Source organism: Mustela putorius, unplaced genomic scaffold (assembly GCF_011764305.1).
Source record: "Mustela putorius furo isolate JIRA1106 unplaced genomic scaffold, ASM1176430v1.1 tig00003845_pilon_pilon_pilon, whole genome shotgun sequence".
In the NCBI taxonomy this organism is placed as follows: domain Eukaryota; kingdom Metazoa; phylum Chordata; class Mammalia; order Carnivora; family Mustelidae; genus Mustela; species Mustela putorius.
In genome coordinates, this window is record NW_025421998.1 from 27,953,488 (window position 1) to 27,967,070 (window position 13,583).

General features: G+C 35.7%; 1 protein-coding gene across 3 annotated transcripts in view; it reads right to left on the bottom strand.

Annotated features, from left to right (window-relative positions):
- SEMA3A (semaphorin 3A) overlaps window positions 1-13,583 on the bottom strand; it is a 466,663-nt gene that overhangs the window by 43,821 nt on the left and 409,259 nt on the right. For all 3 annotated transcript variants that reach the window (XM_004739631.3, XM_004739632.2, XM_004739630.3), the window contains 3 exons: window positions 3,480-3,622; window positions 1,795-1,909; window positions 1,633-1,702 (listed from right to left, as the gene is read on the bottom strand). In XM_004739631.3, coding sequence (XP_004739688.2) covers window positions 1,633-1,702; window positions 1,795-1,909; window positions 3,480-3,622 — 328 coding nt within the window. The remainder of the gene's footprint in view (window positions 1-1,632; window positions 1,703-1,794; window positions 1,910-3,479; window positions 3,623-13,583) is intronic.

A 13,583-nucleotide genomic window follows, 5' to 3' on the forward strand; every position in this document is an offset into this window, starting at 1 on the left:
TCAAATAGAAATACAAATATAAACTTTGTAATATGTTAAACCTCAAGCATAATTACTGAAACCAGAGAAATTTTAAGCAAGCAAGAATGTTTAAGAAGTCATTTTATAAGCTGAAACTGGTACAGAAAAGGAATAATGTCAAATGATGTGTCACATTATATTATTATTATTATTATCTTTTTAAAGATTTATTTATTTATTTGACAGACAGAAATCACAAGGAGGCAGAGAGGCAGGCAGAGAGAGAGGAGGAAGCAGACTCCCTGCTGAGCAGAGAGTCTGATATGGGGCTCGATCCCAGGACCCTCGGATCATGACCTGAGCCGAAGGCAGAGGCTTTAACCCACTGAGCCACCCAGGCACCGCACATTATATTATTTTTAACTCCCAAATCACCAAAAGCATTATAGCCAGTTACACAGTCTGATTTGTGTGAAGGCATTTTAAACAATCTCTTCCTAACTCAGAAAATTGTTTTAAGTTAGTAGTTGTTACGTCCTACTCAAAGTGAAGTACTATAGCAATTATCCCCATCATTTTGCTTGACAAGAATCAGGTACCCAAAACAAACTGGAAGTTTGCCATGAGCTGTCACAATTTTCCATTTTATTGTACTTATATAAATACAACTTGAGAGATGTATAAAACAGTTGTGCACACTTAAAATATGGAATGCTTATCTTTTAACCAATCTTTCACTACAGAAAATTACATATAAATCACACTAAATGAAAAACACGTGTTTACAAGAATTTATTACTGGAAACTGTTCCATACAGACAACATTTGGTAGAGTGCAAGCTGCATGAGGGAAGAAAGATGCCTAGTTGCTTTTCTGGAACATCAATTACATATTGCACATCATACCTAACACATAATAAGTCTCAGTAAATACTTAGAGAATTTAATGACGATATTTTCATAATGGAAGAGCAAATAGTTAGGCCTCATGCCACTCCTACAGATTCAGAAACTCTGGGGGCAGGGCCTAGCATGCTCCCTGGGCAACTCTGATGGTTGCTCAGACAGATGTTTGAGAACCACTGTACTAGGTAACGGGGAAAAAGAAGAAATGGATTAATGTCTGTTTAATTTTAACAATTCCAGGTAATATAAATTTTATACTGAATGTGACAGTGAGGAGATAATTGCTGCTTGGTTGGCAGCAAAGGCCTTGTGAAAATGGGTAATGGAGAAAGGAGGAGGGCGCGGAGAAAGGGGTGGGCGAGGGAGGGATAGGAGGAGAACGAGGGAGGAAGAAGGGGGAGAGAAAGGAGAGGAAAGGAAGAAGTTGGACACCTGCAGCTTACAGCACTAATAGCTCTGATCAAAACTCAGATTTCTGTTTTTCAGAATAGTCTACATTTGACTCAGATGTTCAAGTCAGAGCTATACATAGGACACGACACATTTTCATCCTATGTATAGTGATGATATGCTTTGCTGAAAAACTTGTTTTTTAAACAACTATTTAGATCCTAACTTATTTTAACCATCCAGGAATCTACAACAGCTTAGAGGTTAAGCCAACATTGTTCTTTCAAAAATGTATTTCCAAAATTTATGGGTACTCACAAAGCACCTAAAAGACACAAAGCTTCTACATTAACAAGATAGTAAAATATTGTTTACCTGGAAGTTGTAAACACTCCATATACAATTGGATTCTTAGGATCTTTAGAATTCATTAGGAATACATCCTCTGTTTGAAAACAAAATTAGGAAAAGTTGCATTTTGGTGCTTATCACAAAGTCTGAACAGATACTCTCTATACAACATCATCAGCAACTCACGCAATTCATCAAAATGAGTGTCAATGCCATTTGGTCCTGGCACTGAGCAAATCAGACGAGCTTTGAGGAATGTTGTCCACTTATTCACTAGACTTCTGTGCCCCCCAAAGTCATTCTGAAAAAAGAGAACACCGGTTTTAGGAAATGTGCATATGAATAATTTCAAATATTTCTCATCTTCATACTTTGAGACAGATCTAGAACTTCTTCATTTCTCAAAATAAAAGTAATTCCATCATAGATACAAGTAACTGTTTTCTTATTATATTGTTGGTCAAAGCTATGCAAACCTTATTCAAGGAATGACTTACAACGTACAATGAAAATAATGGTACAATACATTTAAGAGTATTTACTGAATGGAAGAATAAATGCATACCTTGCAACCCACACTGAAAACAGATCCCAAACAAAAGCATATCAGCATCGAATATTTTATAAGTTAAACAGTTGAAACAATTTTGACTTTATAACAGCACACTGAAAAAGTATTTGCATAATTCTTAATAAAGGAAATTCACTTACCTCATCCTTGAAAATGAAACTAAATTTTTACTTAGTGTAGCAATAAATTCTATTATGATAGTATGTATTTACTGGTAATAAAGCCTTTTAAAATAATATTTATGTGCATATGTTTGAAGGAATATGAGTGTTCCTTCAAAAACATAACAATGACTTATATTTTGTTTATATAATTCTATATACTATAAAGTTTTTTTAACTCTTGTAATTAGTGCTTTTAAATATGATTTATACTTTTTGGGGAACATTCTCAAACATTTCACATATTTTTGTATGTTTCCGACTGTGAAAACTTTTAATTTTCCAGCAACTTAATATGCTAGAGATAAATAATTCGATCATGACTAGGGAAGGAAAGATGCTAACCAATCCCCGCAACAGAGATTTTCAAAAATTTCCTATTTTCTTAAAAAAAGAAAATTCCATTGAAGACATTAATGGATCTGCCTTTGTGATTTTCTTGAGATGAAAGGTGCTTGAATTTATAGTAGTGGTTGGCTTTATTCATACTGTATATATATCCTGTACTATACAGTGTAGTGGGAAAGAATGGTATTGTTACCATGTCTTCACACTGATACTAATTAAACCATAAACATTTATTGAGCAATTTTTATTCTATATATCTAACATTATAATGTAACATACCCAATTTTGTGTCACACAGGAAATAAATGACCTCAAAGTTCAGAACATCACAATTACATCTGTGTGTTCACATCTATGTACATAGGATGCTGCAATCAATTTATAAAATCAAGCTTTAACGCTTTTCTCGCTTACATTAATGCTTTAGCTATTCCACCAATAAACGTCTGTTCAAAAGTTACACAGTGTAGGAAACTTTGCTACAGCTGAGAATACAAAAAAGTATGTTCTCCTATGTAACATGAAAAAAATTGTTGCTTTAAAATTTCAAAACTCATTTAATGTAAGTATGACATACTGTGTTCTCGCCTCTATATACATGCTTGCCTGTGAAGAGTCACTCACAAGCAACTATGCTTCCAATCATTCTTTGCCATTTAAATATTTGCAGTGATCAGTCAAGATTTTGAGCCATATTTTTCATTGTACTTGCACATATGTGGAAAAGAAAACGAAATAAAACCATGATTGGACAGTGCAACCCTCCTCAATTGCTTTTTTCTTGACCTTACCTTGCATATCTGACCTATTCTAGCATGAGTGGCTTTTCCAGTGTGTTCTCCATCTATCGCATTTTCACGGAAGAAAAAATATACTTTGTCATCTTCAGGGTTGTCACTTTCTGGGATGAGGTGGGCACTAATGAACCTTGGATCTGAGAGGCAAATTATAGGATATACATTAATTCACAGTTAGATAAATAATACCATTCATTACAGTCCATTTTCACTTTCTCTTCACTTCCTTTTGACATATTTCAAGAATTAATCTTTCCTTAGTTCACAGTTTTCAGTACATGTGAACTGTTCTTTATGTATTTTAAAGTATGTTACAAATCACCTTATGTTGCAGAAAAAAGATTCTTTAATTCTTTTTTGGAAAGTTAGGAGTGGTGCAAAAATCCTTAGTGAGACCACACAGTGAAAATTCATTTCTGGATATTAGAATGTTTTTAAAACTGTAAAGGCTATCAAATATTGCTTATTGCCATCATCATTGCTATTCTTCCTTCTAAGCATACAATAGTTCAAATCAAAGTACAAATCGGTCTGTTCTAGTTTCCACCAAAGACTGGATGGGAGGGAAGAGAGAGCCACATAAAACAATAACGAGAAACCACTGAAATTCCATTTCAGTGAATTTACTAGGCGCTCAAGCCACCTTGGTATTCTGGAGCCACCCTTGCATCTTTTCTGTCTCTCACAACTCACATTCTATCCATGGGCACAACCATCACCTTTTCTTACCAAATCCTCTATGACCAGTCTTTCCCAGACCACCATGGCCAGGGATGGACTCCTAGCAGTCTCCTTATTTCTACCTCACCAGTCCTATTCTATTACTTCACACAACAGTCAGAGTGAAACTCCCGATATATCGCTTCCCTCTCTAAACCCTCCTACATTTTTCCAAATCTCTCACAATAAATAGAAAATACAAAGTCTTTCCTGTGACCAGACCCCATTTATGATCTCGTCCCTACTACCTACCTCATAAGCCTTTTTTTCTACATACCCCTGCTCTAACTTAGTCCTAGCCAGCCATACCACTTCCTCTGGTCTTCAAACAAGTCAAGTACTCTCAGTCCTGCCTCAGATTTTTCTCCCTGTGTAATCCTCTGCCCTCATATATTAGAGCTACTGGATTCCTACTTTTACTCAGGTCTTTGTTTAAATATCGCACTATTAGACAGATCTTTGTTAACTACCCTATTTAAAGCACTGAAATCCTTATTTTTGGTTGTTAATTTTCATGCATTATTATTCTTCCTAACATAATTAAACACCTGTGATTTCTTGATCTTTCTTTCTCTCTGGTCTTGTTTATTGTCTCTCTCCCCACTCCAGTAAAATACAAATTCCAAGAAAATAAGGACTTGGCATGTTTTGTTTGTTGCTATGATCCTACAGGTTAAAACACAGTGGTCATTCAGAGAATATCTGTGCAAGGAAGGAAAGAGAGAACAAACAAACAACAACAACAAAAAAAACAAGACTGGCTAGATTATGTGGAAGGTTTATTAGCAATGTTCAGAGCCTCATCTAAAAAACAAAACAAAACTTTGTAAATACTTGGGTGGATGTGGTTATGATATGGACAAACAAATCAAAGTACAGAATAGCTTCACTGGCTTTAAGATGTAAAAACTAAGAAGCTGAGTTCATCTCACTGAAACTACTTAGGACATTGCAGGTATTTAAATTCTTACAATAATCTACCTTTAACTCCCAGGGTGTATTATGTTATTAAGTTAGAAATGAAATATCCACACGTAGGTCAGTACCATACTTGAGAAACCAGGGAAGAGGTCAGAAGCCTAGAACTAGCTTTATCCATGTTATTTAGTCCTAATCTTTACACCTGTGTATAATCATTGTTATCACGTGTTTTATGCTTGTAACCTTCTTTTAACATTTGCTCTGGGACCATGCAATTCAGGTTGCACTCCATGATCCTACTCAGGCAAATTATACACGTAATGTAAAATAACGATTTATTATGTATTCATATTCAAGGTTCAGTGTGCTTGTGGCATAAGAGTGGGAAAATGATTTAAAACTTGGGCTCACTTAGCACCAGAACTTTAAAAAGACATAAAATAATGTACTACTTTAATTTTAATAATTATTGCAAGCTTATTTTTCTTCACAAATTTCTACTTGTTCATATACATAAATATGTTTGTATATATGTGTTTGTGTCTCATGAGGAATGGTGAGCAGAATAACTTGTGTGACATAGTAGGAACAGGTATGTTACAAATCAAAGAATTCATACCCTACTGACGAAAACAGGGTCCCAGAAATGCAGCATTGTGTGTGTGTGCACATATATAACACAAACCTCCATGTCAAAGAATTCAGTTCAGTGACTTGCAATTTTTGCGACATTTTGGCAAAGCTCTTACCTCTCAGATCTGAGATGACTGATTTTCTCATTGGGTTTACTTCAAATTGAGTTATTTCAAATTGGATTCTATTCACTTTGTCTTTCATAAATACTTCATATCAAAACAAATACTTTAAACTTAAATAGTGCATGTGAAACAACTTTATAAAATGTTAACAAATGTACTATATTATGCCATTATGATAATAGTGAAAGGAAGGCTTAATCACATGTTAAATTTGGAGTTCTCATTATTCAGATACAGAATTAGAATAAAAAAGTCATACATCTTCTTCTTTAATACTAGAGCAATGAAGGACAAATTCATCTAATATTACCTCCTAAATTAGTGTAGTTGTTCACATAAATGTTTGCATAACTTAAAGAATTTCAAGTAATTAAATCCAGCTATTTTATTTGCTTGCAGATACACATAAGGCACTGCGTAGAAAGCAACATGAATAATATATATTCCCTTGTTCTCAGAAAGTTATAATCTAGCAAAAGTCATATCAGAAGTACCAAAATGACAAGAAAGCAAACAATATTTGACATGAACAGATATTCTCTTCGCTTGGTGTCTGGGCACGACAGAAGGCGTTATCAAGCATCATGTTTCTCTCTCTAAAATATGTGAAGAAAATTATCATTTTACAAGTATGGACTCTAGTGGGAAATAATTCAAGCAAGTTATCAAGCACATTCATTGTTGAAAGGGCCTGCAATCATAGTGTTTCCTTTTATATCTGATACTATAGGCATGGAGGACTCCGTAGGTGAATTAAGTTTGACAAAGCTTCAGAAACAACCAAAACATAAATTATACATTGAAAAAGGACAAATTTATTATAATAAAAAAAGAATATCAAAGGAAAACAATGTCACTCTAATGAAATTTGTCTTTAAGAACTTTAGGATTTGTTCTTGGAAAAACATTCATTCCTACTTCAAAATAAAATAGGTCTCTAGTTAATCTCTCTCAAAAATTTAAAAGGATTCATTCTACTATTTCAAACTTAGAAAATCTTCTCTAGGGTCAAAAATCTTCTCACGGGGTGCCTGGGTGGCTCAGTGGGTTAAAGCCTCTGCCTTCAGCTCAGGTCATGATCCCAGGGTCCTGGGATCGAGCCCCGAATCAGGCTCTCTGCTCAGCGGGGAGCCTCCTTCCCTTCCTCTCTCTCTGTCTGCCTCTCTGACTACTTGTGATCTGTCTGTCAAATAAATAAATAAATAAATAAATATTAAACAAACAAACAAATAAATAAACTTCTCACTATACATTTTCTACCTTCTGAATTCCTCAATTTTTGTGTTCCCCTTCCTTACTACATTTTGTCCTCTTACTCTTCCTCCTATTTTCTCAATCTATTCTCCTTCCTGGTGAATTCTTATCCAATCCAAACCTTCTAATCAGTCATTCTAATTGCTTTCCCTGTTATCCTCGAACCTCTTAGCCTCCTGAACCTCTACTTCACCTGCCTTACAAAACCCCAAAACTTTTCCCCCTATGTTTCTACATCTAAGCAAGGATGATGAAAATCATATAATCATAGTAAATGGATGTGCTATTTATTAACTCAGGATATTTATCCTAAACAAGAATCCTAGTGTTACTAAGGAATTATTTTATTTACTTTAGTGGCTTACTATAGATTTATTAAAAGCAACTCTTTAAAATCATTCTGATTGTCTTCAAATCGGTACTGACAGAACCAAAACCATTTAGTGAGAACTCCCTCTTTTTCCTTTCTTCACCCCAACTCCCAATTTTTCTTTTCTTTCTTTCTGTGGAAAAAATGATCTCTCCTCATTTCTAGGTCTAAAGCCTCTATTTGCTCTCAATCCAATAATCGAAATATTGCTCCAATAACAATCTCTATTTTTCATGCAATCATGTACCATCTATATTTTCATTCATCAAATCTTTCCTAGATGCTTACTCTATGCTCTGGATTATGAAACATTAGGTGATATTATGATAAAATGTTTTCTATCTGAGAGAGAATACCAACAATTAAACAGTGTTTATTAAAATGCACAAAAAGGGATGCCTGGGTGGCTCAGTGGATTAAATCTCTCCCTTCGGCTCAGGTCATGATCTCAGCGTCCTGGGATTGAGCCCTGCATTGAGCTCTCTGCTCAGTGGGAGCCTGCTTCCCCTTCTCTCTCTGCCTGTTGCTCTGCCTACTTGTGATCTCTCTCTCTCTGTGTCAAAGAAATAAATAAAATCTTAAAAAAAATTAAAATGCACAAGAAGAACAAAAGTAAGAGTGAAAAAAATGCATTGGAAATAGAAAGGAAGATTCATCTTGACTTAAAGGAATTAGTGAAAGTTTTTCTCAGAAGATATGACCTGTAACTCAAGAGCTGAAGAAGAACCAAGAATATCCCAGGTAGAAGGAACACACGCCAGGTCAGAGAAACCACAATGTTGTACACAGAGAGTGTCCATGAAGAGACAGGTGTTCAAAGACGATGACAAAACGTTAAGCAGAGGCCAGAATAAGGAGGAAGTATTGTTCAGGAGCATAATGTTCTAATGCCTATGCGGGAAACCACTGAAATATTTTAAACATAGTAATGACATTATCAGATTCCTATTTTAAGATCACTGTGACTGCTATAAAAAAATATATATATATAGTGAGACAAGGATGAAGGCATGAAAACCACTCTGGAGGCTGGTGAGAAGTGATGGTGATTCGGATGATATAACAGAGAAGGTGATGTACGAAAGGATTATGTGAAAACAGAATGAATGGATTGCATTCGCTGAGATGCTGAATGTAGGGAGCAGTGACAAAAATCATGTAAATATTAAAGAAATGTCTGATTGAAAAGTTGGATTGGATAGGAATCACTTACTGGGATAGGAACACCTGAGAAAGGACAGACACGGGGAGGATAGGAGTGGAGAAGGAAGAGGACTTCAATTTCATGCACCTTTTAAAGTGAGACGCTTGTGAATCTGTCCCACATGCTAAGGAATACAGAAGTTCAGGAACGAAATGGCAAATAGAGTTGAAGTTATTTTAAATTGGTAGTAGGCTATAGAGGACAAAGAGCAAAGAGGACAGAATCTAACGCAACGAGAAAAGTGATGAACACAGGACAAAATCTAGGAACTGGGGAGTTGAAAATGAAGGCAAGAAGTTGATTCTTCTCAGGAATGTCAGTCTTTCCCTCCTTAGTGATTCTGTGTCAGATATTTATTTTTAACATCTTTTCACCCTAACGAAAGAAAACAAAAAACTTCCGCTGACACTCTATGCTGTAGCTTCTATCGTGTTTCTCGCCCCCACTGAGGCCTAGGACTTGAGAAGAGTGCCCATGCTGAGACTCCCTGTCCTCTTTACCAGTCATTTCTCAACTCTTACTATCTAGCTTTCGGCATTTCACCACCTGTGAGTGTTCTACGGATAATCAACAGAAACATCAACAACAACTGGATCTTCAGCCATTGGCACAACAAAATCTTCACGCCCCTCCTAAAGTTATTTTTTTCTCTGGCATGTGGCTTCTGTGACTTTGAATCTGAACTGTTCATTATCTAGCCTTCACTATCTCTGTTATGACTTCCCTTTTCCTTTTTCCTAAATCCCCAAATATAGATGCTTCCTAAATGCCTGTCTTTGGGGGTTCATTTCCTTTCCCCCCTACTCCTATAAATGAAGTAACCTCGTAGCCTTTCTTCCACTGTTTCAACATTCTTAATTTTGTTAAAATTTTAGGATTTTTTCTTTAGGAACTGATTTACTTTTAGAGCTTCAGGTATCTTCAAACTATATCAGCCTTGATTTTTCTCCAGATCCAAGTATGCATTTTTAAACTTCTGGCTCAAATTTTCTACATAAGGACCTCACTACAATTTTAATTCACCACAACTAGCAAGAAACTTAGCTACTTTTCTCTTAGAACTGCTTCTGCTCCTGTCTTTCCATTTTGGCTAATGTCAACATCAACACCTACATATAAACTGTTATTTTATCTTAAATTGCTTCCATTTCTTGCAGGACTTTTGTTTTGCCCTCCCAATTTATTATCAAACTTATTCCTGCTATTATTGCCACTTCTTTCCCTGTTTTACAATCTTAATGTTGCTTGTACAATTCATATTCTTTTTACTTTACAGTTATACTTTTGGAATCATCTAATTGTTCCTCTACACATGTATTATCTATTTCTTCTAAGCCATCCATACAGTGCTACAGAAAAAAAAAAAAAAGTACTAATGCATTTATACCACATAATTTCCAGAATAGATTTCAAGTGTCATAGGATATGACCAAGTAGCATAAACTAAGATGTGGCAAGCAGAAAGGACAGAAAGTCCAATGTTACCATGAGCCAGTAACAAGTCTAAAAGTAGAAGCTACATTCACTAAAACATGTATTTGAGATGGGCCACAATTTTGGCTCCAAGCTTTCTAGAATAAGAGGAAAATGGGAAATCTTGGCAATTGCACTGTTCACAGTATCTCTAATACGAAAAACAAACTAAGGGCAATCAGTGGTATTCACAAACTAACTTTGACTTATATTTCTAGCAGAACTGACCACTGTTTCCCTTCTTTCATACCTTAGGGAATCTGCTCATCATTCAAGAAAACACCCAATCTCTTATCTTCATAGGCATTTAGTTCACATAACATGAAAGTTTGCTTTTTACCTCTTTTATAACATTTAATTCTTTCTCTATTATCTTTCTTTTCATATTTGTTATGACAGGCATTTGTCTGATATCTCTCCCTCCCTTGCCTTCAGCTTCTATATATAACAAAGTATTTCTCTAAGCATTTTGAATCTGTCTCACTGCAACTACACAAATGTAGGCCCTTATCTCTTCTCTCCTGGCAGTCACATTCAATCTGTTTTCTCTGCCTCTGGCCTCACCTTTTCCAAACCATCTTGTACTGTCTATCATCGTTTAACACACAAACCTTTCCCTGGCACCTGGTGTATATTCCTCAACTAGAATCCAGAAAATTCTACTTTAATCACTTGTTTTCTTTCCTTTCCTTGTAAGCTGATCTCCCTATTTCCCCCAATTATTTCTTCCAGGCTAAGCATAACGTCTGAAACAGAACATGGTTCCTAAATGAGTGAATAGATTAATAAATGAATTTTCTAAGCTAAAATACGCAGGGGTATGTGCGTCTGTTTAGAAGAAAAGGGCACATTTTCTTGCGTTTTGACAGTTTTTTAAAGCTATCGGGAAGAACAGAACTCATCGTAGCCCCAACCCAGCAGTGTGTAGTTTCCCAGTTCAAGAAATGCTCAGACATGTTTCTTTAAATTGCAACTATTTCTAAGAGTTATTACACAACAGCAAGTTTTCAAAATGAAATTTCATGTACTTCTTTAAACATGGGAGAAACTTCTGTTTATGATCAGATCCTTTTATGTTAATTAATACAGTAAAATTAATGATCTGTTTGCAATTTTTCAAAATTAGAGTCTATCAATAGGATTAAAATAACAAAATATTTCTCTCCATTTTATGAAGCTAAAAACAATGTAGGAGGTCAGAGATTACCATTGTCCTGAAAAACTACAAGCAATTCAATAACTTGCCTTGTCATCAAAAACTCCCCATGGAAAACTTTTACCCAAATTCATTCATACTGACCTACTTTATTAGTTCTCCTTGAGAATCAAAGAAAGATCATGATAGTCACAAAGAAAGCTTTTCTACTTCTAGTTACTACCATCAAATGGCAGACAGAAATGAAAAAAAAAACAAAAACTGAAGCCCACTAGTTACTTTTCTTTTTAGGTTTGTGTTCTGTATCCCATTAAAGTAGAGAATGTCTATTTCTAGTCTCTGTGTACAAGTTCCTGATTTCAATGTGGCCAAATCCACTGAACTAATAGACACATATACAGATCTTTCAATAATGTAAACAATTATAATGTCTCTAAATACCTTTCCACATTTCAATCTTGTCTACTCTGCGAAGTTCACAAAATCCCAAGAGAGAATGATTTAACAAAATCTTTGAGCTTGAACAATTGAAAATATTTCTTACAGTATGAGGCAGGGAATCGATGTAGATGTGTACTAAAAGCTGAACATCAAAAGAAAGTGGCAAAATCCATTTTAGCAGGATCAAAGTGCATTAATCTTGCCAGCACGAAATTGCAATGTAAACACTATGAAAGGTAAACAGAGTTAGAAAGGATTCTCTCATCTGCCTAGTTTAAATGGTATGCCTTTGGGGAAGAAACTCTGTCTTTACAGGTGCTGTGGTACTTCTGCAATGCCCTGAGCACATGGTAGAAGCTGAACAAATAACCATATGTAATAATCTTGGGCCAATGCTATCCTGTGAAGTATGGAATCTTTAGTTATGATAATAGCAATAAACGCTGAGTAAATACATCTCTCTTTTCTTTCCCCCTTTATCTCCTTTACCACCCCCTTGATATTCTCCCACACCTCATCCCACAGATGGCATTTCTTGCAAAATTCACGTTTGGGCACCACCTGCCACTTGTAACAGTATCACTCTGTCGAAATATTTTTAGCAGCTGCAAATTAAACTGTCCTTCAGGTGCAATCTCACACTTAATGAAAATGACACCTTGGCACAGGATACCCGGCTGCCTTTATGATTCATTTGGCAGCTTCAGCTTATTTAAATAATGAACACATTTTGCTGCTCTCAGCATTAGGATCAATCTAAATCTCTGGTACAGAAACATTTTGACCAGCCTTTGGCTGGACCTATCCTTTCCATCAAAAAGCCACCAGAGAATAAGAACACACAACTAAAACTGTAGAAATGTATGTTTTTTATTTTAAATGAATTAGATTAATAGGATGATTAATTAAAATTTTGGGGTCTAAGTTAGAACATATATTGGCTTTTTAGGACATAAATTACACATAGTTCATTTGGATGGAGGATGGAATAAATGATGACAAGCTCTTATGCAGGTGACCCAAAAACTAGTTAGTCTGACACCATGAAATAGGCCTCTTGTTAAGCATGAGAGAAAGTTCCAGAGCAGAAAGGGAACATAAACCCACTGAAGGGAAACAACCCAAATTATCCCTCTCTCTCTCTTTTTCTCTGAATTAACTGTGACACTGTCTATGAGAGGAAAACGAAGGCTTAAAAATGTATATAGTTCACAAAACATACATACATAGTTTTATTTTCTTCATACTTGAAAGGCAGCTCCACTGACATTCTGACCATTCATGCAGAAAAATCCTTGCTAAACATACTTTCAATTATCAATATAAAAAGAAACAAATTGTCCCTTCACTGTATAAAGATAAACTCTCAGGGGGTGCTTGGGTGACTCAGTCTGCTAAATGAGGGACTCCTGATTTCAGCTCACATCATGATCTCAAGTTCATGAGCTCAAGCCCTGCATGGGGCTCTGCGCTCAGCTGGAAGTCTGCTTGAGGTTCTCTCTCTCCTTCTCCCTTTGCCCTTCCCCTCTGCTCATGCACCGGCTCACACACACACACACATAGGCACACATGCACATACACAGTCTCTCTTGCTCAAAGAAAGAAAGAAAATCTTTAAAAAAAACCCTATGATAGGCCTCAAATAAAACTAGATAGAAACCTGGCTTCTCACAACCACTAGATCTGTAACTTCAAAGAATTAATGTCAACTAGCCTCAGTTTCCTTATATGTCAAAAAGCACCTATCTCTGAGGGGTGCTGGGAGAATTACATTAGAGAATACATCTACATCTACATCTGT